Source organism: Parus major, chromosome 24, assembly GCF_001522545.3.
Source record: "Parus major isolate Abel chromosome 24, Parus_major1.1, whole genome shotgun sequence".
NCBI lineage: Eukaryota > Metazoa > Chordata > Aves > Passeriformes > Paridae > Parus > Parus major.
In genome coordinates, this window is record NC_031792.1 from 1,229,506 (window position 1) to 1,256,525 (window position 27,020).

General features: G+C 50.9%; 2 protein-coding genes across 12 annotated transcripts in view; both read right to left on the bottom strand.

Moving 5' to 3' along the window:
* Nucleotides 1-5,331: 5,331 nt before the first annotated feature.
* Nucleotides 5,332-17,458, bottom strand: TTC12 (tetratricopeptide repeat domain 12). Of its 3 annotated transcripts, none has more exons than XM_015649559.3 (21): nucleotides 17,042-17,458; nucleotides 16,776-16,936; nucleotides 16,539-16,569; nucleotides 15,956-16,033; nucleotides 15,429-15,550; nucleotides 14,516-14,575; nucleotides 14,127-14,198; nucleotides 13,722-13,782; nucleotides 13,452-13,640; nucleotides 12,890-12,956; nucleotides 12,302-12,390; nucleotides 11,608-11,773; nucleotides 10,918-11,010; nucleotides 10,686-10,749; nucleotides 9,816-9,950; nucleotides 9,440-9,526; nucleotides 8,818-8,886; nucleotides 7,980-8,081; nucleotides 7,395-7,494; nucleotides 6,324-6,549; nucleotides 5,332-5,491 (listed from the first exon to the last, which is right to left on the bottom strand). In XM_015649559.3, the coding sequence occupies exons 1-21, from the start codon at nucleotides 17,103-17,105 to the stop codon at nucleotides 5,416-5,418; spliced, it is 2,112 nt and encodes a 703-aa protein (XP_015505045.1). In that variant the 5' UTR covers nucleotides 17,106-17,458; the 3' UTR covers nucleotides 5,332-5,415. The 3 variants fall into 3 exon arrangements, with proteins under 3 accessions (XP_015505045.1, XP_015505043.1, XP_015505047.1); XM_015649557.3 differs by having other exon boundaries at nucleotides 12,890-13,025; XM_015649561.3 differs by lacking the exon at nucleotides 13,452-13,640.
* A 4,057-nt stretch (nucleotides 17,459-21,515) lies between these two features.
* The window catches only part of NCAM1 (neural cell adhesion molecule 1), an 82,167-nt gene continuing 76,662 nt past the window's right edge, over nucleotides 21,516-27,020 (bottom strand). For 7 of the 9 annotated variants that reach the window (XM_015649807.2, XM_019008926.1, XM_015649805.2 and 4 more), the window contains 3 exons: nucleotides 26,687-26,803; nucleotides 24,996-25,751; nucleotides 21,516-23,974 (listed from right to left, as the gene is read on the bottom strand). In XM_015649807.2, coding sequence (XP_015505293.1) covers nucleotides 23,860-23,974; nucleotides 24,996-25,751; nucleotides 26,687-26,803 — 988 coding nt within the window. In that variant the 3' untranslated portion in view covers nucleotides 21,516-23,859. The remainder of the gene's footprint in view (nucleotides 23,975-24,995; nucleotides 25,752-26,686; nucleotides 26,804-27,020) is intronic. The other 2 variants (XM_019008928.1, XM_019008927.2) reach the window with 1 other exon arrangement.

The window sequence follows — 27,020 nt, forward strand, 5'->3', positions numbered from 1 at the left end:
TGACAGCTGGGGACAAGCCCCTGAGGGCTGTAGGAACAGGATTAGCTGGCACTGGCTCGGAATTTACTTTTGCTCTCTCTGCTTGTTGCTTGGACACAGCGGACAGAGCAGTTCCAGGTCCCACAGACTTCCCAGGGGGATGAGAGGGACTGGTTTTCACTGGGATGTCCTGGCTGCTCCTGGTCGTGCCCACACTTGTGGCCAGCTGGGCCATCCTGTGGTCACCCAGAGGAGAGGGCAGCACCTGGGAGCGTGCTGTGTCACTGGGCAGCAGGACAAACACAGGCCTGACCAGGACCAAGCTGGAAGGGCTCAGGTGGAAGTTTGTGAACTCCAGCGCTGAAGAATTGGGTGCTGCCAGGATTTCCTGGATGGAAAGCAGCCCCCCAAGGCTGGAATTTGGGAATTCTGCAGGGAGAGGGGAATCCTGCATGGGCTGCAGGCAGATCATGCCATCAGTGCTCTTCAGCACAAAGGACAAGTGTGGGGACAAGGGCAGCAGGGTCAGGGGGTCACCTCTGACTGTGCTGAGGTTCTGGGCAGCTGCACCGAGGGACATCCTGAACTGCTGCACCAGAGCCTGTGCCAGGGCTGCTGGGACCTCACGGGGCACCCCTGGAGTGGGAAGTGCTGTGGTGGAGCTGGGATGGCTTCCCTGGGCAGGGGATGAGAGCAGCAGAGCAGCAGGAGCTCCCAGCTTGGTGGGGCTGGGAGGGACAAGGCTGGGAAGGGGAACTGCCTGGTCCCTGTGGCTGTGAGCTCCAGAGGGGCTGGGGACAGGGCTGGCAGCTGGGGACAGCACTGGAGAGGCAGGTTTGGGGACAGGGCTGGCAGCTGGGGACAGTGGAGGAGAACCAGTCTTGCTTCTTCTCCCTGTGCTCACCTGCAGCATCCCAGACAAAGCTCCCTGAGGCACAGGAGGGGCAGAAGCTCCTTGGAGCTGGGGCCCAGAGCCAGGAGATGTGGGTGAGCTGGTCGGGGTGTGGAGGCCCATGGGCTGCATCCCAGCACCAGCAGGAGCAGAGGCACCAGGAGGCTGAAGCCCTGCTGGGACAGAATCCCAGGGCTGGAGGTCACCGTTCCCAAAGCTGGGCATTCCTGGGGAGAGGGCAGGTGGTGTTTCTTTGAGCTCTTTAGTAGTTGGGGAAGGTTTAAATGTGGAAATCCACAACTGGATTAATGAGGACGAGCTCAGAGAAGGCTGTGGGCTCTCAGGGGAGGGAGATTTTCCAGGTCTCCCTGTCACTGCCCAAGGAGCAGCATCTCCTGGCAGAGCCAGAGCTGCCATCTCCTGAGGGCTCCTGTTGTTCTCTGGGGGAACGTGTTTGGTGCAGGTGGGAGCCCTGTGCAAAGAGAGGGGCTGTTCTCCATCACTTGTGCCAGCTTGGAATGGAGATGGCAGGAGCTCATCAGGAGCAGGAGCTTCCATGGAGAATGAAGAATTTCCGCTGCCTGGCAGGGGTGAGTGAGGAGCAGGGAGCTGGGCTGGGTGTCCAGAGCCGATTGTTACACCTGAGGCTGAGCTGCTGCCTTTGCTGCCTGTGGTCTCCTGCTGCAGAGACACAAGAGGGGGAAACCCAGCGGGCCTGGCCGGTGCTGTTCTGGCATAGCCTGAGCCAAGGGCCCCTGGAGCTGGCTGTGGTGGGATTGCAGAAGCTGTGACTGCAGCATGGGAGCTCCTCGGGTGGATGGATGTCACCCCTGCCCCGGGGCCAGGCTGGGCTGCAGGGATCGTGCCCGGGGCCCTTTTCCCAGGGGGAAGGATTCCCGTGGGCAGCCAGCCCTCCCCTGCTCCTCCCAGAGAAATCCCAGCTCTGGGGGGAAATGCAGATGCTGCCGTTTCTCTCCTTGGGTGAAAACCCAGCGCTGGGGTCAGAGGAGAAGGTTTGGGGCTTGGCACCTCCCTGTGCTTGATGGCAGGAGGGGAAGAGAGAGCTGTGCCCTGGGGAGGGTCCTGGTGTGTCCCTGCACCCCGAGAGGGCCGGGGCAGCCCTGGGCTGGAGCTGGGAGGGCTGAGCCCAGCCCCAGGAGGACTTTCTGCTTCTCTCTGCGGTGCCAGAGCTGCGGGGGCCCGTGGTCCCCGTGTGGAGCCGCTCCAGGGCTTGCCAGGAGCTGTGTGTCCATCCTGGGCCCTCCTGGCTGCTGTGTGCAGCAGCTCAGCCCCCGCCAGGCTCCCGGGCACGGCCCCAGGCAGCTGAGCTGTGGTGTTTGCAGCTCCTCGGGGGTGGGATGCAGGGTCAGAGGCTGCTTCAGTGCTGGCATCAGCTCCTGGGCTCTGGGGATGCAGGCTCAGCTCAGCCCAGCCACCCTTGGTGATGGGCACGGGGCTGCTCTGGGCAGAGCTCGGCCCCAGCATCCCAGAGCTGCTTCTGGAGGCACCTGGGGAATGAGAACAGGCCTTGGCTCAGCTGAAATCAGCCTCAAACTGCTCCAGCAGCACTTCAGGGCAGCTGAACTGAGCAGGCACTGCCTGCACCAGAGCCACACTGGAGCTCTGGCACTGCCAGTCCCACTCCATTCCCACTCCATTCCCATTCCCACTCCCATTCCCACTCCCAGTCCCATTCCCACTCCCATTCCCACTCCCACTCCCATTCCCAGCTGTCACAAACCTCGTTCTCTGCTGCTGATGTGCAGCATCACACGAAGGACCCAAGGCATGAACCAGCCCCAGGGGATCCCTTGATCTCCTCTGAAGATGCAGGGAGAGGGAAACCCTGGCCAAGGACAGGCTGGCAGCTCTTCCACAGCAGAGCAAGATTAAAATAAACCGAAAGGAGCTCCCTCCCATGGCTCTCCTTCAGCACTCCCCCTCCACCAGCATCCCAGTGCCACCAGGAGTTTCCTGATCCCCCCAGGGTGTCCAGGCAGATTTGTTTTGGCACAGAGCAGAGAGAACACGGCAACCTCTCAAACCCAAAGCAGCCCCTTTGTCACTGAAAAAGGCAGACCCTGCCTTTGAAAGGTTATTCTTTTCTCCACACATTTTACTTTTTCTGTCTTCCCATCAGAAGGCTGATGTTCCAAATTACACTTTCCAAACCACAGACTAAAATGGATTTTCCTCCCAAAAAAAACTTCAAGCATTTTTCCTTAGGCACCTCCCAGGAAAGACCCAAATCTAAAAGCTTGAGCGTTATGCATTTAAATTGTGGCTTTTGACAAAGGCAAAGCAGAGGTTTAACAGCTTCACAAAAAGAAGAAAATTATTGATTGGGTAGAATATTCTTTGTCATTTCCCAAGTTTCTCTTTCCTGATGAGAACAGCCTGCCTGAGGACACTGCTTCCACCAGCCCAGTTAATTTATGAGCCCTCCCAGGGATGCTCACAGGCACCCAGCAAGGTGGAAATCCAAGGCTGTGAGTGACAGCAGCCCCAGGAGCTCGGCTGGGGCAGCAGCAGCACAAACCCAGCCCTGACTTTGTGCTGTCAGGAATATTTGTCAGGACAGCTGTTCCTAAAGCAGAGGCAGCACAGCGTGTCAGTGCTGCTGGACTGTGGTGCCTGGCAGAGGGGATTCTGAACGAGCCTTCAGCAGCACCAGCCTGATCCTCAGCGCTGCTTGGAGGCCCTGAGGAAAAGGGATTTTTCATTTGTTTTGCCCTAAAGGGGCAGTATTTTCTCTGGGGACTGAGCAGCACAGCGATGTGCTGGTGAGGGGTCACTCACCCCTGGGTGAAAGCATTTCCCCCAAACCCTGGGTGAAAGCATTTCCCCCAAACCCTGGGTGAAAGCATTTCCCCCAAACCCTGGGCTGCACAAATGGGAGCAGCTTCTCCCTCACCCCAGAGCTGCCCACACCTGAGGCTGATGGCACCACCGAGAGCAGAGCAAAGGGGCAGAAAAGCAGTGATTTCTGAGATCAGAGCAGAGCCCATCACTCACCAGACAAATCCAACAGTCCGGCTGCCAGCAGGACAACGATGGGGAACTTTCCCTGCATCTCGTGGAGCAGCACCTGAGCCATCCCAGTAAAGAATATCCCAGCTGGAAGCAGCTCCCTGAGGAGCCTCTGCTGCCTCCCAGCAATGGGCATTTGCTGCTTGCTCTGAAGGGTTGGGTTACTTTATAAGAGCTTAGGCCAGACACCAACCAATAACCTGGTCCAGGAAAAAAAACCCTGCACCAATTGGAATCAATCGCTTTTTAACAAAAGAACAGAGTGTGGTCAGGTGGATTTTATGTCCAAAAAGTGGGAATTGTGTCTGGGAACACGAGAGGGTGCTTGTGCAGCCCTGGGGGAAGAGTTAAAGCACTCCCTGGAGGGCTGGGTGAGGATGTGGAGGGGCTTGGATGCAGCCAGAGGAGGGGAACAGAGCTGGGGCAGGGCTGGGAGCGCCTCCTGCCAGCTCCGGGCTCGGGGAGTGCCCACTTTGGAGAAAAGGAGGCTCAGGACAGGGCTGGCTCTCTGCAGCTTCCCCAGGAGCACAGGGAGATGTGGAGGACGTGGAAGGGGAGGTGATGAGTTCAAACTGGGTATGAGGAGGCGTTTTTTAGTCAAGAAGGTGGTCAGACCCTGGAGAGGGGATTTTGTACAATGCCCTGAACACATTTTGACTCCTGCTCAGCCCCGGAGTGCTCAGGCAGCTGCACTGGGTGATGCTGCAGGCTCTTTTTAGCTGATCTATTCTATAACTTTAATTTTTTTTGCCAGTTTGTGCCAATGAAACCATCCACAGGGATCAGCCTGGATCCCAGGGAGGAATGGAAACCACAGTGAAACAAGCACAGAACTCAAACCTTCCCAAGAGCCCAGGGAGAGCCCAGAGGCTTCTTGGGCACAATCACAGCTACGTCTATTTTAGCCATAAAGCCCCCAAAGAACTGTAATTAATTAGAGTTTAATAATTTATTAATAATCCCCTGCAGGCAGCACCCAGCAGGAATCTCTCAGTGCCAGGCACAGACACCGAGCCAGACCTGAGACAGGTGGAGGGGACAGCAGAGAATGTCCTGGCACAGCCCTGCCTGTCTGAGGCACTGAACACCTGAGCAGAAGGAAGATAAGGCTGCTACTGACAGCTGGGACAGCTGGGACAGCTGGGACAGCCAGGGGACAGCCAGGAACAGCCCAGGGACAGCCAGGGGACAGCCAGGAACAGCCCAGGGACAGTCAGAGACAGTCAGAGACAGCTCAGAGACAGCCAGGGACAGTCCAGGAACAGTCAGGGACAGTCAGAGACAGCCCAGGAACAGCCCAGGAACAATCTGAGACAGTCCAGGGACAGCCCAGGGACAGTCAGGGACAGTCCAGGGACAGCCAGGAACAGCCCAGGGACAGTCAGAGACAGCCCAGGGACAGCCACTGAAAAAAGCCACTGAAAAATTGATGTGCTTTGAATGAATTTTATTAAAGCAAAGAAAACTCAACAGCAAATGAGATGAAGGGCACTTGTGGAAGGTTCCTGAAGAGTTCAGCTGCTCTGCACGTATTTCATGGAGGAGTTCAGGATGGCCAAGCCATTGAGCTGCCTCAGCTGCTGAATGTGCCTGGAGAGACAACAGGGGGAACAGGTGGTGACTAAAAATTCAACTTTTCACTGTTCTGCCCAAACTTCCAGGGGTGTTTAATGCTGTGTTCAATAAATTCCTCTTAAAACAGAGGTTTTAGATAATAATAATAATATAAATATTATTATTTTTAATAATAATAACAGCAGAGTTAATACAGATACTCTTAATACGGAGTTTTAAGATTATTATTGCCCTCAGAAAGGCATATAAATAATATTTATTCTTTATTATAAATATATAAAAATATATATATTAATAAATATATATAAATATATCTTTATAATATATATTTTATATATATAATGGATAAATTTATAGATATTTTTATATCTGTAATATATAAATTTTATAAATTTTTATATATAATTTATATATAAAAATACATATAAACATAAAATATATGTTTATATATTTTATATATGATATAATATTATAAATATTCTATAATATGAACAAAACTAAGAAAATGAAGAGTTTCCCTTCTATCTCTGCTGTTTTAGAGACATCTCAGGGCTGATACTTTCTCTAGTGCTCATTTGGGATCTACAGACTTCCAGCATCACTTCTGTTCTTCCAGCACAGGTCAGAGAACTCCTCCAAAGATGTGGAGGCAGAAGTGACACCCCAAGCAGGATTTGGGGATGGGATCACAAGAGGGAATTCTGGTTGGAGGAGGGAAATAGAATTCACGGCCCATTTATAGAAATTAACTGAATAACTGCAGATGTGAGTTACCCCGGTTGTTTCTCCAGGGGTTATCAGCTGCCAGCAGAGGAGGGAAGTACAAAGAGGGAGTTTTTGCTCCTACCTTGGCTCAGCCAGGCAGAGCCTGGCCAGGGCAATGGCAGAGTTGCGCTGCAGGGCTGTGGGAGCAGCATCCCCCGCAGCCCGGCGGAGCAGCAGCTGCACCACGCCGGAGCCCAGCAGCGACGATGCTGCCCCGGGGAGCAGCAGGCACTGGCTGAGGCAGAAAGCTGCATTCCCCACCGTCAGCTCATCCCTTGATTCCAGCAGCTTCAGCAGCACCTGCAGCCCTGCCAGGAGGGGGAATCTCTGTCACACACAGCCAGAGCTGCTCCAGCTCTTCCCTGCTGGCTGCAGGCAGTGAGTTTGGTGCTGTTTCTGGGGCAGAAAGGGAATTTCATGGCGATTTCAGCATCCAGGAGGCTGCCTCAGCTCCACCTGCCCAGATGTGTCTGTCACAAAGAGCTGAGCGTGCCACATTAAATCCTTTAAAACATTTAATCCTTTAAAATGTTCTTGTGTTGAGAACAGCTGGAAAAAGGAACATAAAAAAAGCTTTGTGCACCTCCAGAGCTACCAAAGCAGCTCAGCTCACCTGGGAGCTGAGGACAGCAGAGTTTTGGCTCTGACACCTGAAAGCAGCAGCAACATCTCAGGCCAGAGATCCTGAAACACTCAGGGATCACTGAGCACTGGTGGGATAAATACAGCTTTCTCACCTGTGACGTCTCCCCTGGCAAACAGAGCTGACTAAATAAGAATTAGTGACTTCTCACAGGTTAAACCCCAGAATTCTGGTGGAGAGAATGAGGGTGAAGTGTTGCTGCTGATCTGGGGCAAGGTAAGCTCTGTCTGCAGCTGGAGTGAGAGGAAATCCTTGGGGTTCAGGTTGAACTGCAGGCACTGACAGCTTCCTTACAGGTTCAGCCATTTCAATAAAATCTCAGTATTCTCTGCTGTTGTTCCATTAGCATTGACTGGGGCTGGGTTTAAAGCAATCCAAGCAAACAGATCAGAAATAAAAAATTTTAAAACTAAAACTGCTCTGGCACCACTCCTCTGCCTCTGCTTTTAATGTCCCCACTGAGGACACCATCAACAACCCCCAGCCCTGGAAATCACAAGTTTCACTTACTTTTATCCCACCTCAGCAGCTCTTCCTGAGCTCTCCTGCTGCTCTGGGTGCAGATGGAGAGGGTCTTTATGGCATAGCTGCATGTGAGCTGGCCCCCAGCCTGGTGGGTTAAAGCAGAGTGAACAAACACATCCCCACTGTGCCCCACAACAGGCTGGGAACTCAGGAGCTCCCCAGGCCTGAGCCCAAATTCCAGCTGAAAACCCTCCCAGGGTGTTTATCTCAAGGTGAACACGGGCTGAAAATCACATAAAACTCATTTAATTCCTGCCAGTAACAAACACACAACATTCCCTGGATCTCTGCAGCCCAATCCTTTTCAACTCCCCTTGACAGGGATCCCAGTGCCACAGATTTTTTTTTTCTAGACTAACTTGATCTGCATAATCCACACCTGCTGGACACAGCTGTACAGCAAAAATTAAAATAGGAATTAAAAATAAATTTTAAAAAGGCTTAAAATGAAACCTGGGAGCGCTGTTACAACAATGCAGACACATCCTCCAGGGAAAGGAGGATAAACACAGGGGGAGTTAGATTTGCTCAGGGGACAATGCAGGCTGAAATAAAGAAAGTTGGATTTACTTTCAGGAATTTGAGCATTTTCTTCACCACTCCTCCTTTCAGCACTTCCTCCACTGCTGAGGGGGACGCTGGCAGGACCCGGCTCAGCACTCCAATGGCTCTCTAAATGAGGGGAAAAGGAGAGAGAAGCAAAACCAAACATTTATTGGTCCAGGCAGCCTAATTATTTTGTTCCTTGCAGAGTAAGACTGAGATAATTAAAGTGCTAGAAGAAGAAATTCACAGAAATGAAAGCAATTCCAGAATCTAACAAAGAACATCTTCAGGATGTGGCTTTTTTTGGTTGTTTCCTGGGCACTGAGCACAGCAGAGATGTGAGCTGGGACCAGCACAACTCCCAGGGTGTTCATTCATTAAAAAAATAAAAATAGCTGTAGAAAAATAGTAGAGACCTGCACTGCTGGCACTGAGAGGAGTCAAACAGCTCAGAAAAGTTCCTGAGAGCTCAGGGGAGGGACTCAGAGCCCACATCTGGCCCTGCCTGGAGGGGCTGCTCTCCCTGGAGTCCCAGCCCAGTCCCAGGAGTACAACTGTAATTCCCACACAGGATCTGCAAAGGGGAACAGCTGCTGAACACCCAAACTGCTCTTGCTCCTTTGCTCCTGCGCTGGTTTTTAAAGGTTTCATATTGAAATGGTTTGTAAGAGACTCTATTAAGCAGGCTGCAAGAGAACCTTGAAAACCTCTTGCATCAAACCATATAAAAATGAATATAAAAGTGATCTGTTATTCTTTATTGCTGTTAGGGATGTTTCAGCCTTCAAAGCCCCCTGCAGCAGGCAGGAGTTTGTGCTGAAGAGCTCAGGAGAGCCAAACTCAGCTTCTGTTGGTGACTTACTGTGACAATCCTTCCCTCCTGATGCTTGAGCAGAGCCAGGCACCTGCTACTGATGGGCACAGCAAAGTCCTGGAAAACACAGGGAAAACACAGGGAAAACTTGGGGAAAACTCAGGGAAAACTTGGGGAAAACTCAGGGAAATCACAGGGAAATCACAGGGAAAACTTGGGGAAAATTCAGGGAAATCACAGGGAAAACTCAGGGAAAATTCAGGGAAATCACAGGGAAAACTCAGCCCCAGCTGGAGCAGAAATGGGCTCATGGACAAAGGAATCTCCTGGAAACCAGGGGAGCCACCAGCTCTGCACCACCCTGGGGGGACTCTGGGAATTCTCCCTTCCTGATGGGATCCTGAGTTTTGGATAATCTTGGAATGTAACCAGGATCTCAGAACACAGCACAATTGGAGAGTGATTCCAAACAGAACATTTATACCACTATGGAAAGATAATTTATGCACTTGAAACTGTTTTCTCCTCATAGCTGTTTGTGTATTGGAGGTGGTGGCAGAGGAGAAAATTCTGTATTTTTTTTTCACTTTTCAGCCCAGTTAAATTATCAGTTACCCTTAAACAGTGATAACCTGCAGCACCATAATGTTTTTTTAAATATGCTGCCTACCTGGATGGTGGTGTTGGATTCAAGCAGCAGGTTCATCATCAGCCCCAGCACTGCGAACACACACTGCTGGTACTCGGGGCACCCATCCTGTGGGAGAGCAGGGCAGGCAAATCAGCTCCCAGGGCCCTTCCTCATCCTCCTGGGGCAGCTCCAGGGCGAGGAAAAGCAGAGTTGGGGACACCCCTATGCCCCAAATCCGTGTGTTTGGCACCCAGAGGTGCAGAGCCCAGCTGGGGATGTTTGGGATGGTGCAAGGATCCCTTCCACGCCCCAAACCTCCCGTTCCCAGGGCTGTGCTCCCCTGCAAGGGGCAGCTTTTAGGGGCCACAGGAGGGGAAGGGCTGGGAGGGGAGCAGACAAAGAGAGGTTCCTTTACCAGCAGCTGCAGACAGGCGTGCCAGCACTGCCTGCTCTGAGCCAGCTGTGCCCGCAGCACAACATCTGCACAGAGGCTGCCCAGCAGGGCCAGGACACGGGCCAGGGCTGCCTGCTCCACCTGCCTGGCACCCACCTGCAACACAGAGAGCAGCAAACAGCACCAGGAACAGCAAAGAGATCATCTTTGAAACATCTGCACCCAGATTTAACCCCTCTGTTAAATCCCAGCTCCACATTTCCCTCATTTTCCTTCTTCTTTATGAGCCCTGGGGAAAAGGGATGGATTTTGTGCTCCCGAGGTGTGAACGTTTCCTCAGGGCACAGAACAGCTGCTGCAGCTGGAATTCCAGCAGGGAATGTTGAGAAAGAAGAGCCACAAACAATGTGGAAGTTAGGAAATGATTGTCTTGCTGCTCATTTGGAGAAATGGGAGTGTTTTACTGCCCAGCTCTGCCATTCTGCAGCAATCTTCCCCTTCCTCAGGACAGGCTTCTGCACCAACACATTTTAAATTTGCTGTTGGAATAAAGGACAGCCAGGAAAGGAATTCTTTACCTCAGGAGACAATGTCATCTCCTCACCCTCAGATTAGAAGGCAAAAATCAGCATCCAAGACAGAACAGGCTGCTGACAGGGGATTAAAGTCACATCAAGAAGAGCAAAACTCAAAGCTGAAGGTGAAATTATCAGTGGGAATCTGCAACCAAGGCCAGAGTTTATACTGAATATCAAACCAGGGATGTGCAGGACAAAATACTGGAGACAAAGAACGTTTTCCTGACAAAAGTCAATCTCTTACACCCACAGAGCAGCCTCAGGACATCTTACACAAAAATAAACTGGAAATACAGAATCAGATCTTCCCTACCAGCAGCTGGGTGAATACAGGTAAAACCCCAGTGGAAAGCGTGGCCCGACACTGGATTTGGAACCTGTTGGGGGGATAAAAACCCAAAGTTTTAGTCCCAAACCAGAGCTAAAGGCAAGACAAAAGAATAGAAACCTCAGTAACCTCACGGCAAAGGTGGCCACAGCCACCTGGCTCGTTTCATACAACTCCAAGCACAACTTTATAGAAATGAATGAGGAATTTAAATTACCTTTTCTCTCCAATTAAGTCAGACAGGATGTTCATGGCACTGTCAGCCCTTGCATCAGTGCTCTTGACAAATGCCAGCAAAATCTGCAGCCATCTGGTGTTAAAATGAAAAAACAACGACCAAAAATCGGTGTCAGCTTTGGTTTAATCATTAAAAATCAAAATTCTATTTTTTCTGGTTGTTGGTATTGCAAGCCACAGTTCAATCTGGCTTTTTTCAGCACCCTCTGAGATGTGGTTTGTTCTTTTGAGCTTTCCTCCCCAGGAAAAGTGAACAATCTCTCCTGATTGCCCATTTTTACTCCAAAGCAGTAAATGGACATTTCTCAGTGTAACTCTGGGAGGGAGCAGCAGGATAATGGGACAAAGGCAATGCAGTGGTGTTTCCTCCCCCTCTCACTGAGCCATGGCAACACTAAATACCCCTAAACCCCAATTTTTTAATGAGGAGAGACTCCCAGCTGGAATCCAGGAGGTTTTAGAGGCTGTGCCTGAGCCCTACACAGGTTTAAAGGAGAGGACTCAAACCTGCAGGAACCCCCTCCTACTCTGTCCCAGACATCAAAACCTCCTGCAGCTCTACCCCACACATCCAACTTTGACTTTTGCCAGGGGGCAGGAGCCTCAGTGCCGCTGTCAGGGAGTTTCTGGGACAGGGGTCCTTGCAGGACATTTTCCTGCTGCTGCTCACCTGCTCAGGTCCTGCCTGAGCAGCAGCCTCCGGCCACTCTCGCTCTCTGAGTAGAGAGAAATCAGTGCCAAGGTCTCCCTGTGGATCTGGGCTGTGCCAGAGGAGAGCAGCTCTGGCAGCTGGGCACTCACTTCGGGCTGGGCCAACAGGAGACGCTGATTTTCTTCTGCAAGAGAGGGGAAATCTCAGAGCAGCGTCACTCATTGGCATCCCCACTTTATTCTGGGTTGGTTTTCCAGCAGGAATATTTTATTTGGTGTCAGCTGAACCCCACAGGTCAACACAGACACCAAAATTCTGCATTTCCACTTTACAGCCCACCCCAGCCCATTGCTCACCCAGGTGGGTATTCCCTAAGAACAGGGGCAGGTACCTGCCCAAGCACTACTGATCATTCTAAAATAATTCTGCCTTCTCTTCTATAAAACTCTGCTCTTTGCAGGTCTCACTGCTTGAAACAGAGAAAACTGTGCAAGTGGTGTTATCTTAAATAATCACAGGGAATTTACTTGGATTTGAAATGCTCACAGAGTGGAAATTTCATCCTGCCAAAACCATGGCTGCATCCACCACCTCCCCCTGACCTGCCAAACTCGGGCTGGAGGCAGGCCTGGATGGAGCCAGGTGCTGTGGGAGAGGGGTGGCCGTGCAGAAATGCCACATGGATCCCACAGGGACAATTCCAGGGCTTTACCATTCCCAGCACAGGCAGCTTGCCACAGGAGGAGAAGGGAAATGCACAGCTCCACCTCAGCAGGGCTTTTGCTCTCTGCACAGAAGGCCCTGAACGAGAAAAGTCAGCGTGTGAACAGAGCCAAGGATGGACCAAACCCTGGGAAATATCCAGGGAATGAAGATCTGCACGTGCTTCACCCCTCAGCTCTGTCTGCAGCCACCACCCCAAAAAAGGATGAACCCAAAAATTCCCGGAGCTGAGCACCCAAATATTCCCTGGGGCCCAACCACAGCACCAGGGGGTGCAGCCAGAGCCTTCAGATCTTCCTTTATATTCAGATTTTTTCTGCAAACCTGCTCTCACCACGGGGGATAGGATAACTCCCAGAAAGAGCAGGCACAAACAGCAATCAATGAATTCCCCTCCCTGCATGTAAGGGAGCACTGTTTGTGTCAGAGTCAGGTACAAGTCCCTCCATTCAGACACTAAAATCTGGGATTACATCCTCCTCTGATCAGTTCACCTGCATTTCAAGAGGTGATTCTGTTTCTTGAAAACAATATTCCCATTTCCCCAGGCTGGAATCCCCCTCTGGAGAGCTCCTACCCTCTGACAGTCTCGTTCCTGAGGATACTGAAGCCATTGTTTGTCCTAAAGAGCGTTTGCCCAGTGCCTGGAAGAGGCAGAACAAACAGCTCAGGTGTGTGACAGCCAGGCAGGCTCCTGCTCTTCCTGCACACTGCTAAAAGAAAAGGTCACTGCATCAGCAGCTTTGGGGAAAAACATCATGGAAAATGGGGGGAAATTCAAGAATGAATGAATTAGGAGTGGTTTTGAAGCTGAAAATTGCTTTAATTCGTGCCTGGTGTTTGTTGGCTTCAAGTGAAAGACTGTTCAGGACGGCTGAAACACAAAATTGGCTTTGTAACTCAATGGGCTTTAACAGAGAATTGCAAATATTTATAAACAAATGAGACCCAAATCCCTGAGAACTCTCACCATTTACATGTGTAAACACCTCCTGGCCACGCTGCAATATCCAACATTGCCACTTTTATGTTTCAAACACAGGAACATTTACTGAGCTCCTTTAAAACCTGCTCCCTTGCCCTCCTCTGCCTGGGCTACACCTCCCAAAAATGAACAATTTTGGCAGCAAAACACTCACAGCTGTCCAGCACCTCTGCCAGGAGCCTGATGCCCCCTGTGTAGTAGAGGATGTCCTGCTCAGGGCTGCTGATCCTCTGCAGCAATTCCTGGATGGATAAAGCAGTGCCATTCCCAGCCTGCACCTCCCTCTCTGCTCTCTCCTCCTCTCTCAGCCTCTTCTCCTGCAGCCTGGCCTCGTCCACACACTCTGGGGATCACAGGGAAACCTGGCAGGGAAATCCTGTTCCATCCTCAGTGGAAAACCAGGGAGAAAAGATGGATTTCTTACCTTTGAACAGGTTTTCCTTTTGGGGATCCAGCTGCAGCATCTTCTCATAGCACTGCCTGGACTTGAGGGGGACAAGGAAAGGGCTCTCAGCTTCACTAGAAATGGGAGGATATCAACGATATCCCAGGCAGATCCCAAAGGATTTTGGGGCCACGGTTCTTAATAAATGTGAAAAGTAAAATTTATGGAGACACAAATGTCAAAACTCCCCAGGAAGTCAAATATTCTCAGTCCCTACACCTGCCTGCTGTTGTAAATTGAAAGGAAAATTTCCAGTAAAACCCAGGGAGCAAAAAATCAGAGTGAAAAAACAGAACCTGAGGCATGGCATGAAACTTTCTCCCTCTCACCCACCAAATTCAGACCAAAACTTGGTCCCAGAGCCCCAAAATCCAGCCAGCTTACCTCAGCAAAGTGCTGCAGTGCCAGGTGAGCTTTCCCCATGAGGAAATAGGCTTTAAGGCAGTTTTTATTGCACTGAGTTAAAAAAGAAACTATTATTAGCTATGTGTTTGGAAAATTGCAGCCTTTCAATATTTTTTCCAGCATTCTGATTAATAATTAGAGCTGCCCAAGGCAAAGATTAGGGTATTTATACCATTTATCAGAGGTGTGTAAAGTTTTTATGCTGAATTATTGCCCCCAGGGACCTGAGAAACACAGGCTTGAGGTGAGGCTGGAAAGCAGGATTTCCAAAAGGTGATTATTTTCCTGTTCATTTGAGCCAAATATATGGATTTCTGTAAATAATGCTGAATTTAGAGATCTTTTCCCCTTGACAATTCTGGAATTACCTTTAGTGCCCACTCACAGTCACTGATGGCTTTCTCATACTCATGGAGCTTCAGGAAGGCCTGAAAGAAACCCAAAAAAAGTCCAGGCAGAAGAATGAGAACCCTTCAAACAATTTCTGCTCACTGCTGTACAAACACTGGCTAATTAAAAAGAATAAAATTAGGCTGCTGATTGGCCTGGCCATTGATTTTTGCAGGGTAATTTCCATTCTGGTCTGCCATCTCCCTGGATTTTCTAATTTCAAGTCAATTTAACAGAATTCTGCACACACCCACAGAGTATAGAAGGTTACAGAGAATGCAGAGCAAATATTTCACTCTGCAGTTATAGAAGTGATTACTGAAAAAGAAAAAAATAAAATAAAATAAAACAAAATAAAATAAAATAAAAAATAAAATAAAATAAAATAAATAATTCAAAAAAATAAAATAAAATTAAATAAAATTACATTAAAAATAAAATAAAATAAAATAAAATAAAATAAAAAATAAAATAAAATAAAATAAATAATTCAATAAAATAAAATAAAAAAATAAAAAATAAAATAAAATAAAATAAAATAATTTAAAAAATAAAATAAAATAAAATAAAATAAAATAAAAAATAAAATAAATAAAATAATTCAAAAAATAAAATAAAATAAAATAAATAAAATAATTCAAAAAAATAAAATAAAATAAAATAAAATTAAATTAAATTAAATTAAATTAAAATAAATAAAATCATTCAAAAAGTCAAATCAAATCAAATCAAATCAATCTGAGTGTTTAAATAAAACTGGGAATTGCAAGGATTTTTCCCCACTTGCCCTGGAGGGGTTCACCACATCCAAGAGGCTGGGACAGAGCAATGTTTTTGGGGTTTTATCCTGGCACAGCAACACAAAAAGCAGCTGGAAGCGGCTGCACTGACCTGAGCCCTGTTTGTGTAGAGCTCCTGTTTGTCCCTCAGCTCCTGCAGCCCCTGGGAGTATTTCTGCACGGCCAGGGCAAAGTCCCCTGCCCTGAAGGCTTCGTTCCCCTGCTCCTTCAGGGCTGCAGAGTGAATTGAGAACAGCAATTCCCTCCTGTCCCCCCAGGTGGGCCTGAGGAGACAGAGGCCACACTCCCCTGCTGGAATTCCACCATTCCACAATTCCACAATTCCACAGTTCCACAGTTCCACAGTTCCACAGTTCCACAGTTCCACAGTTCCACAATTCCACAATTCCACTGCTCCCGAGGCTCCCACTGCAGCCCTTCCTCCTCCAGAGGGAAAACTCAGCCCCAGCTCCCTCCCTCCATCCCAGCCCAGCCCACCGTGAGCAGGGGATGGGGAAAAGCAGCTCAGAGGGTTCCCTGAGGGTTCCCTGAGGGTTCCCTGAGGGTTCCCAGGGCTCAGACAATCCCAGCTGTGCTCCCCCAGCCCCTGGACCAGCCCCAAGAGCTCTCAGCCATCACCATTTGCCAGCTGCTCCTTCCTCCTCCTTCGCTGGGCTCGCTCTTTGGCATCCTTTTCCAAAGCTGCCAGGAAACCATCTTCCAGCCAGGAGAGTTGGTGCCATTTCAGAGGGGGAAATAAGAGCAAACTTCATTAGAATAGAGAAAAAAACAATAATTCCTAGGGTGTTTCTGAGTAATTTCTTAATAAAAGCAAATGCTGAGGGGACATTTCAGCAATTAAAGTGGAAGTGGCTGTCACAGACAGTGATGAGGATCTGCACACCTGCCTTGCTGCAGCTCCTCTCCAGGGGCAAACAAACATTGAAATTCACAATAAAAAGTGTTCAGATGAGGAGCCAGAATAGAACAAGGCTCCCTCCTGTGAAAAACACAGCCATGCTGGCAAAGACCCCGCGCCTGGTCCTAGATCTGACTGAATTTTGGTTAAAGACAGCAGAAGAAGTCAGCCTGGGCTTTGGCAGGGGTGGAATCGGGTGTTGCAGGAGCTCCGTCCCTGCTCAGCGTGGTTTCGGAGCTGTGACAGACAGACAGACAGACAGACAGACAGACAGACAGACAGACAGACGGGGCACTGTCCTACCTGCATCCACCGCCTCCGGCCCCGCCGTGCCCTGGAGGAACAGAAACACAGCACAGCAGCATCAGGGTGTGTCTGAAACACCTCCTGACACACAGAACCCGCACCAGGGGGATATTTAAACAAAGGATGGGAAGGATTTGATAAATTCTGACGTTCCTGGGAAGTTTCCACTTGTGGCTTTAAGGAGGCGAGACCAGAACAGAGTCCAGCTTTAACTTGAGAGGGAAAAGCTCTTACAGAAGTGTTGATGAGTGTTCTGTTCACCGTGGTCCTGCTCTCCTCCTCCTCCTCCTCCTCCTCCCTGCTGCCTCCTTGCTCTTGGAGCCTTTTCTCTGTCTCAGCAAGGGATTTTTCCCTGACAGCCGGGTCCGGGGAGTTCAGGCCTTGCAGCAAAGTGGCTAAAAAGGCACAGAAAAAACCCAAATAAAATATTTACACACACAGGACTTGAAACGTGGAAGGACCCGGAGGTCAGGTGCTCTCCCGCTCTCCCCGGCACTCACTGACATCGTCCACGCGGCGCAGGAAGCGCTGGAAATCCGCCTCCGTGTCCTCGTCGCGCAGCATGGCCGGGGGACACCGGGGGGACACCGGGGGGACACCGGGGGGACAGCGGGGGGACACCGAGGGACACCGGGGGACACCGGGGGACACCGAGGGACACCGAGGGACACCGAGGGACAGCGGAGCCGCCGGGGCCGGGCTCGAACCCGCGCCGCCGTTGTCAAGGGAACGCGCCGGACGCGGCACGCGCGGCCATGCAAACGAAGGGCGGGGATATGCATATTAAGGAGGCGGGGCTTGAGTTGGTGTAGGCGGGGTTATGTAAACGAGCCAGCAATTTGGCGGGAAACCGGTAGGTCCGGCCCGCTGGCTCCCGGCTCAGAATCCCGGGATTATCCCGGGATATTTTTATGGAATAGAGCTCCGGCAGCACCGAGCTCACCCCGAGAGCCATTCCCACCTTGTCCCCAGCCCAGAGCCCCGAGTTCCAACCCCGAACCTTCCGGGACACCTCCAGGGACGGGCGCTCCGCACCTCCCTGGGCAGCCCCCGCTAATTCCATCGGGAAATTCCTGCCCATGTCCAACCTGAAGTTTGTCCTGATCTTTATGCCAGGTTCAGATTGTTTTTCGATCTCCCTGAAAGGCTGTGGCTTTCCGGGTCTCTGCGAGGCGATGGAGGCTGTCGGCCACCGCAGGGAGCCAGAGCATCGCGGAGCTGCGCTGCCAGGGACTGACATTCCCGGGATTGCCATTCCAGGGACTGCCATTCCCGGGATTGCCATTCCCGGGATTGCCATTCCAGGGACTGACATTCCAGGGATTGCCATTCCAGGGACTGACATTCCAGGGATTGCCATTCCAGGGACTGACATTCCCGGGATTACCATTCCCGGGATTGCCATTCCAGGGACTGACATTCCCGGGATTGCCATTCCAGGGACTGACATTCCAGGGATTGCCATTCCAGGGACTGACATTCCCTGGATTGCCATTCCAGGGATTGCTATTCCCGAGATTTCCATTCCCGGGATTACCATTCCCGGGATTGCCATTCCAGGGACTGACATTCCCGAGATTTCCATTCCCGGGATTGCCATTCCAGGGACTAACGTTCCCGGGATTGCCATTCCAGGGATTGCCATCCCCGGGAGCCGCACATTCCACAACCGGGGAGCACAAGGACGGGTCACCCCGGAGCTGCTGGGGGTGAAGTGGGACACCTCACTGGGAACCGACAGCCCGGCCACATCCATCTGCCTCCGCTTCCACATCCCACCCCATCGGCTGCGAGATGAATTCCCGAGTGCCAGAGGGGTGCTGAGCTCCACGGACAGCCAGAATCCCCCAGCCCTTCCACCCCCTTGGCTGTAGGACAGCCAGGATATCCCTTTTCCCCCTCAGCCAAAAGATTCCAGTCCCTCCCCTCACTGCCATCGGCTCTGCCTGCACCACCCTCCATCCCAAAGGGGTTTTTTTTCCCCTCTAATGAAGCTTTTTCCACCTCAGTGTCCCATTAAAAACACCCACGAGGCCATAGCTGGGGCAGTGGGATGCTCGGGAGTTTGGGGTTTGTTTGTTATCCCATAAAACCTGGGCAATAAATCCACACGGGGCAGCAAATGTGCAGGAGGGAGACACCTTTAGTCCCTGGGCACTTCCAAAAGCACTTGAAATGATGCTCTGAAGCTCATGCATGATATTCATACACTGATAGCTGATAAAAGGCCAGATAATTATGATTTCTAGAAGGGATGAGAGAAAGAGGCAGCACAAAAATCTCCCTCCAGCCCCCCAGCCCCTCTAGACTTACCCCAAACTCAGCCCGGGGGAAAAGGAGCCTCACTCAGCCAAGGTGACACTGCCAGTCGGGTGCCATGGCCTTAACAGAGGGAGAGACGAGGGAAAATTAAAATTAAATGGAAATTAAAAGGTCTGAGGGTTGAGAAAACGGCCAAAGAAACATCAAGATCTAACAAAGGATCTGTCAGTGGTTTTACCACTGAGCACAGCCCCAGCTCCAGGGGCAGGAAAATCCCTTTTCCCTTCTCTGGGAGAGGAGGGAGGAAGCCCTGAGCTCCTCCAGGTCCAAAGGGAGCAGCAGGAAGCAGGCAGGGCACAGGGACCGTGGGGACTGAGGCACCTCTGCACCCACAAAGGGCAACCCCAAACCTCAAAGGGCAACCCCAGAGCCTCCCCTTCAACCCCAATCAGGGGCTTGGGCCAGTTGATGCTTCCCCACTTGAGAGCAGTTGGTGTTTTTTACATCAAATGGTTGGGGAGTGACTTTAAAATGGAAATTTCGGTGTGGAAATCAAGTCTGTTTTGCCAGAATCATGAAGACAACCCTCCCCTCCCCATAACCCCCAGAGCAAAAGTTGGGCATTTGGTCAATTTTTAGCTAGAATTTAGAAAAAAAGATCAAGATTTCAAAATGAATTAATTGAATAAATTAATAACATTCAAAGCTCATTAAGTTCTGGCACCCAGGCAACAGAAAAGTGCCTTTTTTTTGGGGAAAAAAGCTCCACAGCAGCTGTGAAACTGCATTTTTGTGTTTGCTATCTCCAGGAAATAAGTAAATAAATACAGAGGGACAAAGAAATAAACTTTAAAGTGCTTTTAGTTGGGATGAGGCTAAAGAAGGGCAGACTGCAGGCATCAGCTTTTTTTTTTTTTTTTTTTTTTTAGTTTTTATTTGAACACAGTATTCTGACAGAATGCAAAGTCAAAATCCTCAGTTAGTATCAGTATTTACACCAGTGAGAATGGGGATAAAGGTGGAGTCGATGTTTCACTCGGTAAAAAGATTTTTTGTTTTTTTCTTTTTTTAACAAGATAGAAGGCCCCCAAAAGTAGGGAATGCTGGGGAAGGATGGCCATGGAGGGGCTGAGAACAACTATCAAAACAGCCTGGTGGTGAAAAATGTGGGGTTTGAAGGCTCCATAGAAAAGTGTGGAGAGAAAACGCCACGCTGGAAGCTGACGGATGCACTATTGTCACCGGTACGAATGGTGCAGCACGAGATGGCACCGCTCCTGTGACACTGGGGACGGGCACGGGGCAGTGCCACCGACCCTGGGGATGGACACAGAGCCACAGCAGTGCCACCAGCCCTGGGGATGGACACAGAGCCACAGCAGTGCCACCAACCCCAGGGATGGACACAGAGCCACAGCAGTGCCACCAACCCCAGGGATGGACACACAGAGCCACAGCAGTGCCACCAGCCCCAGGGATGGGCACAGAGCCACAGCAGTGCCACCAACCCCAGGGATGGACACAGAGCCACAGCAGTGCCACCAACCCTGGGGATGGACACACAGAGCCACAGCAGTGCCACCAACCCCAGGGATGGACACACAGAGCCACAGCAGTGCCACCAACCCCAGGGATGGGCACAGAGTCACAGCAGTGCCACCAGCCCCACAGCAGCCCTGGCAGTGCCACCAGCCCCAGGTTGGTCCCTCCCCGAGGGGACACATCAAAGCTGTGAGGCTGCAGCTGGCTGTGAACGGGGCACTTGGAAATGGAATCACGATTTTTGGCTGTTCAGGGCGGTGCAGAGCCAGCACGGCTGTGGGGAGGGGTCACAAAGGAGCTCAGGCAGTGCTCAGGGTGTCCTTGTCCCTCGGAGTCCACCCCAAACCAGAGCTCTGGGACAGAAGGGACCTTAAAGCCCAGCCCCAAAGTGCCACTGGGCTCTGAGCTCGTCACCTTTTGGGACAAACACTCCTGTCCGGGTGGGGCAGAGCCCCGGTTCCCACCTGGCGGGGTTTTGGGAATGGTGATGTGTTTCCTACCAGCTGCTCAGCTCTGGGGCTCGCAGCACAGCCAGGTGACAGAAGCAGCAGGACCAAAAGGGACAAACTGGGGTCACCCAGGGGCCGGCGGCACCGCTGCTGCCACCACTGCAGCCACAGTTTATGCTGTTTATGGACTCGTTTCTTTGGGGAAAAGAAAGGAATCCTCGGCACCGTGAGCCCAACGTCCCCAGGGCTCAGGGACACCGCTGGGACGGGTTTGGGTTTGACACCAGGCCTGGGAATCGGGCCCTGTCCTGCCCCAAAGCCACCCAGGACGGGCAGGGGAGCCTCAGCCTGCGCCTCCATCGCCCTCCCGCGCACCCCAGGAGCTGAGGAAAACAAAACGCAAGAAACCCCACACTCAGCAAATGACAAGACCATTGTTTCTCACAGCTGGAAATGGTGTGATGCCACTGGAACAGACTGCATATTCCCAAGGAATACATGGATACAGCCTCCACACCCCCCTCATCCTTCTGGGAACGCCAGACTCAGCTCGGGTTGCTTTTCTCATTTAAAGGCTTCTGCTCTTTGTAAGAGTTGTTCTCTTTCTGGTTTTTCTTCTTTTGTTTTTTTCTTTTTCTTTTTTTTTTTTTTTAAATTATTTTAATTCCTGAATATTTTTTTTTTTCCTTTCTGTTTCTCAAATCTGAACTAGCGCTACACCTTCCACATCCAAACTATGTTGAAGCTTTTATTATTTCAATACTATGACAAAAAACACGGTTCACACTAAAATAGTCACGCACCCACAGTGCACAAGCTTGCAGATCTAAAGTAGAATTAAAAAAAAAAAAAAAAAAAAGAAAAAAAAAAGAAAAGGACAAATAAAATTAAAAAAAAAAAAGGAAATAAAACCCAAAACCCCAAGAGGAGGAACATCTCTATACAATGGGCTGGTCTCTCCCTACACTCCTCTGCCTTCCTTCTGCTCCTTTTCACCCCCAAATCTCAGTGTTGTTCCATGATTCCTGATAACAAATCCCATTAATCAGCTCTCCAACCCCAAATCTCAGTGCTGCTCCATGATTCCTGATGTTAAATCCCATTAATCCGTAATTTAAGCCAGGTCTCAGCCCTTGCCCAGCCCTGCAGGATGCCCAGGGATGTCCCTGGCACGGAATTCCAGCCCCTGCTCCTGATTCCAGGGGTTGTGTCCCACGGGAGCTCCCACGGGAGGGATCCAAGGATCTCCTGCTGGAGCTGCAGGAAGGGTCTGGAATCTGCCCAGCACCTTTTGGGGGAACAAAAAGAAATCTTTGCTTTTAGGTTTGGTTTTCTTTTAGGATCAGAGGACATGGTATTTACTGAAGCTGGAGTTTACTGATATTGGAATTGACTGAAATTGGAATTTATTGAAATTGGTATTTCCTGAAATTGAGATTTTCCTGAAATCGGTGTTTATTGAAGTTGGTATTTACTAAAACTGATATTTTCCAAAACTGGAAATTTGCTAAAATTGCAATTTGCTGAAATTGGTATTTTCTGCAACTGGAATTTTCTGCCATAATCAGGAGGGATCGATTTGGTCACACACCTGAGCCCAGACCAGCCCAAACTGTCCAACCTCCCTTGTGCTCCTCAGAGCCCCGGGAGGCTTCCGTGAAGGAAAGGGGAGAATGTCCTAAAAAAGCAGAGATGATATTTCTCTTATGCAGTCAGGCCCAGGTCCAGCAAGGGACTTCAAACTAAATTTAAGCACAGAAGGATTTTCTCCAGCAATCCCCTCACCCCAAGCAGGTTTGGGGATTGCTGGATAAAGCCCTTGAGTGGTGGCAAGTGGTTTCAACACCCCCACCCCCCAAAAAAAACCCCAAACCAAACCCCAGCATCGCTTTTCTTCTTACTCCAGTAAGAAATAATAATAATAATAATAACAATAATAATAATAATAACAATAATTAAGAAAAGAGAAAAGGGGAAACGACTACTGTAAACATCCATGGTTGAAAATGTCTCCCTTTGCAAAGCAAGCATGCTGCTACCCTAGTGTCTACAGGACTGGATTGACTGAAAAACCAAAAAAAAACACCAAAAAAAAAAAGAAAAAGAAAAAAAAAAAAGGCAGCTATTTTACACATCCATTTCAACACAACGAAAGTTTAAAAAATATCTGTCAATTGTAAACACTGGAAAGAACCAAAGTTGGCAAAACAAAAAGAAAATAAAAAGAAATAAAATTGAACGTAAAATTGAAAAAGAAATGTAAGAGTCTGAATACTGCAAATTGAAATACATCCCCCAAAGCTGCAATTTTGGCATTCTTCCTAAAAAACAGATAATAATCAACCCCAAATAAAGGTCTAACGTGGCGAGCAGGATTCAGTCACAAAGAGCTCGAGACACTTTGCATACTGACCAGATACAAGGTGAACAGAAATTATAACTTATTTATGAGGCTTTACATATTTCAAACTCGACTGAAAAGTATAAAAATAAATTGTGGACTTTGTTCTTTAAGCACCAGCCGTGCCCAGCAGCACAGTGGTTATCTCTGCTATACTAACAAAGGAAACAACAGGGTCTCTTTTCTTTTTTTCTTTTTTTTTTTTTGTCTTTTTTTTGTGGTTTTTTTTTGTGTCTAGGACTACCTTGATTTTGAGTTTCCCAACCACACTGCAACCAGCATTGCAATGTCTGTTTGTTTGAATATTGAATATACACAGGGCCAGCAGGGCCCTGATTTGGTGATGGGTTTAACCCTGTTTTTAACATGTTTTACTTTTTAAAAGCAAGTGCACAACAAATAGAACCTGTCTAGGAATCTCAACAAAACCAAAAAACAGAAATCAAAACCAAAAAAAGAGAAGAAGAGAAAAAACAAAACAAAAAAAAAAAAAAAGGAAAAAAGAGACATTCCCTCCCTCCCCCCGTTTATGCATTTTTCTGGTTGGTTTGTTTGTTTTTCTTTTTTAAAAAAAGGCAACAGACACTAGAGGAATGAGATGGGTGTGTGGGTTGTGATTTCAATGCTCGGTGAAGGTTTCTGCCGTCCCCTCTGCCGGTGCTGATCATGCTTTGCTCTCGTTCTCGTTTGTTTGTGTGGCTTCGTTGGGCACCGTCTTCACTTCTGCTGGGGGGCTCTTCCTGTCCTGCACGGCGCCTTTGTCCTCTGCTGGCATTTTCCTGGGGAGAAGCACCAGAGGGACAGAGTTTAGAGGCACAGAAACACGGGCTGGGCTCAGTTAGCCACGGGGGAGGAGTGAATTAAGAGTTTGTGTGGGTACAACTCGCTTTGGGAGAGCAAAACCAGCATTTGGAATAAGGAAAACCGAGCTCAGCTCCTCCGCCCTGGCTCATTCAGTTCTAGATTAATCAATTTTTGGCTTTTCCTGCCCTGGCTTTGCTCAGGGCCCAGCTGCAGGGCTGCAAAAAGGAGCAGCAAGGAAACCTCACACAGCTGCAGAAGGACTTGGCTTTAGCACCCAACTCCCTGATAATTTAGCAGCAATCCCGTTTTTTGTGCTCCTACGGACAGCCAGGCCTGAAATCCCCAGGATCCCAGAGAAAGGGGAGCACAGAGGACAGGAATTCTGTCCCAGACATTTTCACAAGCGTGAGGGAGGTGACAAGTGCCAGCCCAGGCAGAGCCCAACATCAGCAGCACAGCTGGGACCCTCCCCCAGCCCCCAGCTGCTGTTTTCTCTCTCCTGCCCGGCTCGGGGTGCTCCCCCCTCTCTCAGCCAGGCTCCTGCCAGCCTGGGGACAGCTCCAGAGGTTCCAGAGCTGGCACCCTGGCACTGCTTGTGCCCAGCCTGGCCCCCAGCGAGCCCCGAGGCTGCTCTGGCCTGTGAGAGATGGGATCTGGGGATCCAGAACCTCCTTACACCAAACACTATTTACACCAAACTGGACTATTTCTGCTCTTCTTTAGCAAAGAATAACCCAGGATAGACAAAGCTGCCCAAAAGCCTGGAGAACAACACATTTCTGATAAACTCCCAGCTTCCTTTCCTCTGCCTCCCTGGCACAGCCCATTCCTGCTCTCCTCCTGGCACCTTCCAACACCCCGTGGGCTCTGGGGTGAGGTAGCTGGCTAAGGAAACAGCGAGGTCAGTCAAGAGAACACCCAACAGAGGACACAGCACGAGCACCAGGGCACGAGGGACACAGCACACAACCAACACAAGAGTAAAGCTGGCCGTACTCGGTCTTTGCGGGGGCAGAGCCATCTGCAGCGGCAGCAGCAGGCTCGGGGGCTTGCCCACCAGCCCCGCTGGCAGCAGGAGGAGAAGCAGTGCCAAGAGCTGCAAAAACATCCTTTGCAAGGTCAATGTCTGGTGGCTTGAAGGTCCCTTCGTCCATTTTAAAGTCCTCGTTCTGCGAGGGGTTGGCGGCGCTGCCCGAGGCAGCCTCGCTCTTCACGCTGCTCGGGTTCTTGGGGGTCTCTGCCGGGCTCTTGGCGGCGCTGGGCTGCACAGGCTCCTTCTCGGGGCTCTTGGCCACCTCCTGCTTGGGCTCCGAGGGAGCCGGAGGGCTGCTGAGGTTGGCAGGGCCGGGGGCGGCCGGCTTGTTCCCGGCTTTGGCGGCGTCGGCCGCGGCGGCGCTGGGGCTGAGCACGGCCTGCCCCGGCAGGACACTTGAAGATAAATTACTGGTGGCCGGAGCAGAGCTGGGGGGATCGCTGAGATCAACAAGAGGGGCCACTTTGGGGGCGGAGGAGGGCGGCGGTGACGACGCCGGGGCCGCGCCTTTGGCCGGGGTGGCCTGGGCGGGGGCGGCGGCGCTGGCGTCGGGAGCGGCCGCGGCCGGAGGGGCAATGCTGGAGGTGAGCGTGGTGGTCTCGCTGGTGGGGCTGTTCTGGGCCGTGGCAAAGGTTTCAGTGATAGTGTCAGAGTTAGTGGTGCCCGTGGTGACAGAAGGCAGCATGTCCTCCACGGTGGCCGCGGTGTCGGCGGGGTGCCTGCGAGGGGACACGGGGACCAGAGAGAGAGAGAGGGAGAGAGGGAAAGAGAGAGAGAGAAAGAGAGAGACAATGAAGGCCCGAAGTGACAGCGGGGAGAGGGGCAGAGAGGGAGAGTGAGGACAGCACACACACATGACATGGAGAGGGACTCAGGAGCAGAGATTGCAGAGGTCAGACATGCAAAGGGAGCGAGGCTGGGATGGCTCAGGATAATCAGGAAGAGCAAAAAAGCCAAGAGGACGTGACCTGCAGGAATGGCTCGTTTATGTGGGCTGAGGGATCCTGTCTGCTTGCAGAGACTCTTCTCACCTAAATCTCCTCTCAGCCTCTCGGTCCTGACCTCTGCAGGCAGCTCTGTGCCCTGTGCCACCTGCCACCAACACAGCACGGTGCCATCGTGCACCCTGGATCCAGCCCCTCACTGTCCTGTCCTGTCCTGCTGCTGCAGGTCTGTCTGAAGGCCTGCAGAGCCCCAGCAAACCCCAGTTCCTGCTCTCACATCACATTACCGCAGACTCGGGCCCCAGCTCAGCTCAGCTCTCCCCTGGAATGCTCAGCCTGGCCGTGACTCCACCTGCAGGGCCCAGCTCCTGGGGAGGATCTCTCCCAGCTCTCACCCAGCACTGCTGGGACGGGGCTCGCTGCCAGCTGGGGCCGATTTTGCTCTGGATCCTTCACAGTGCCCCTGGACAGAGCTGGATCTCCACACTGGACAGACCGGCAGAGCCCTTCAGGAACCTCTGCTTCCTTCCCCTTTCCCTTCCAATGCTGGAAGCAGCAACCACTGAAGCTTGAGAGGAGGCACTTCCTCACTGGCACGTGGAGATTTTACCTTTCTTCCTCTCTTCCTGCCCTAACTCGCGTTCCTGAGGGATTAGGGCAGCTGAGGGCAATGCAGTGACCCTGTGCTAGGGCTGCCTAAGGCCACATACTCTGGCTCTGTCAGCGGGGTGGTCTCGTTGGGCTCCGTGTGCTTCCCCCCGTCGTGGTTGGGGGTCCTCTCCTCCTCCGTCCGCACCTCCACGATGGGCTCCTTGGACTCATCCTTCCTGTAACGAGGGAAGGGCAGTGAAGGCTCCTCCTGCAAAGACAGCCTGCAAACGGCCACGGGGAGACACGGCCACGGGGAGAGCGGGGACAGCTCCCTGCGGCCACTGCTCCTTCCAGGCACTCCCTGGATGTCCAGCACAGGGTGTCCAGCACTGGGATGACTGGGATGTCCAGCACTGGGATGTCCAGCACTGGGATGACTGGAATGACTGGGAT

Excerpts from the sequence above, each read along its gene's own strand:
- TTC12 (XM_015649557.3), bottom strand. The coding sequence starts at position 17,105 with ATGCTGCGCGACGAGGACACGGAGGCGGATTTCCAGCGCTTCCTGCGC. Across the intron at positions 16,034-16,538 it reads GCCGGAGGCGGTGGATGCAG|ATGGTTTCCTGGCAGCTTTG; the intron begins GTAGGACAGTGC and ends CCTGGCTGGAAG. Across the intron at positions 7,495-7,979 it reads AAATGCTCAAATTCCTGAAA|GCTGGGGGCCAGCTCACATG; the intron begins GTAAATCCAACT and ends TTAACCCACCAG.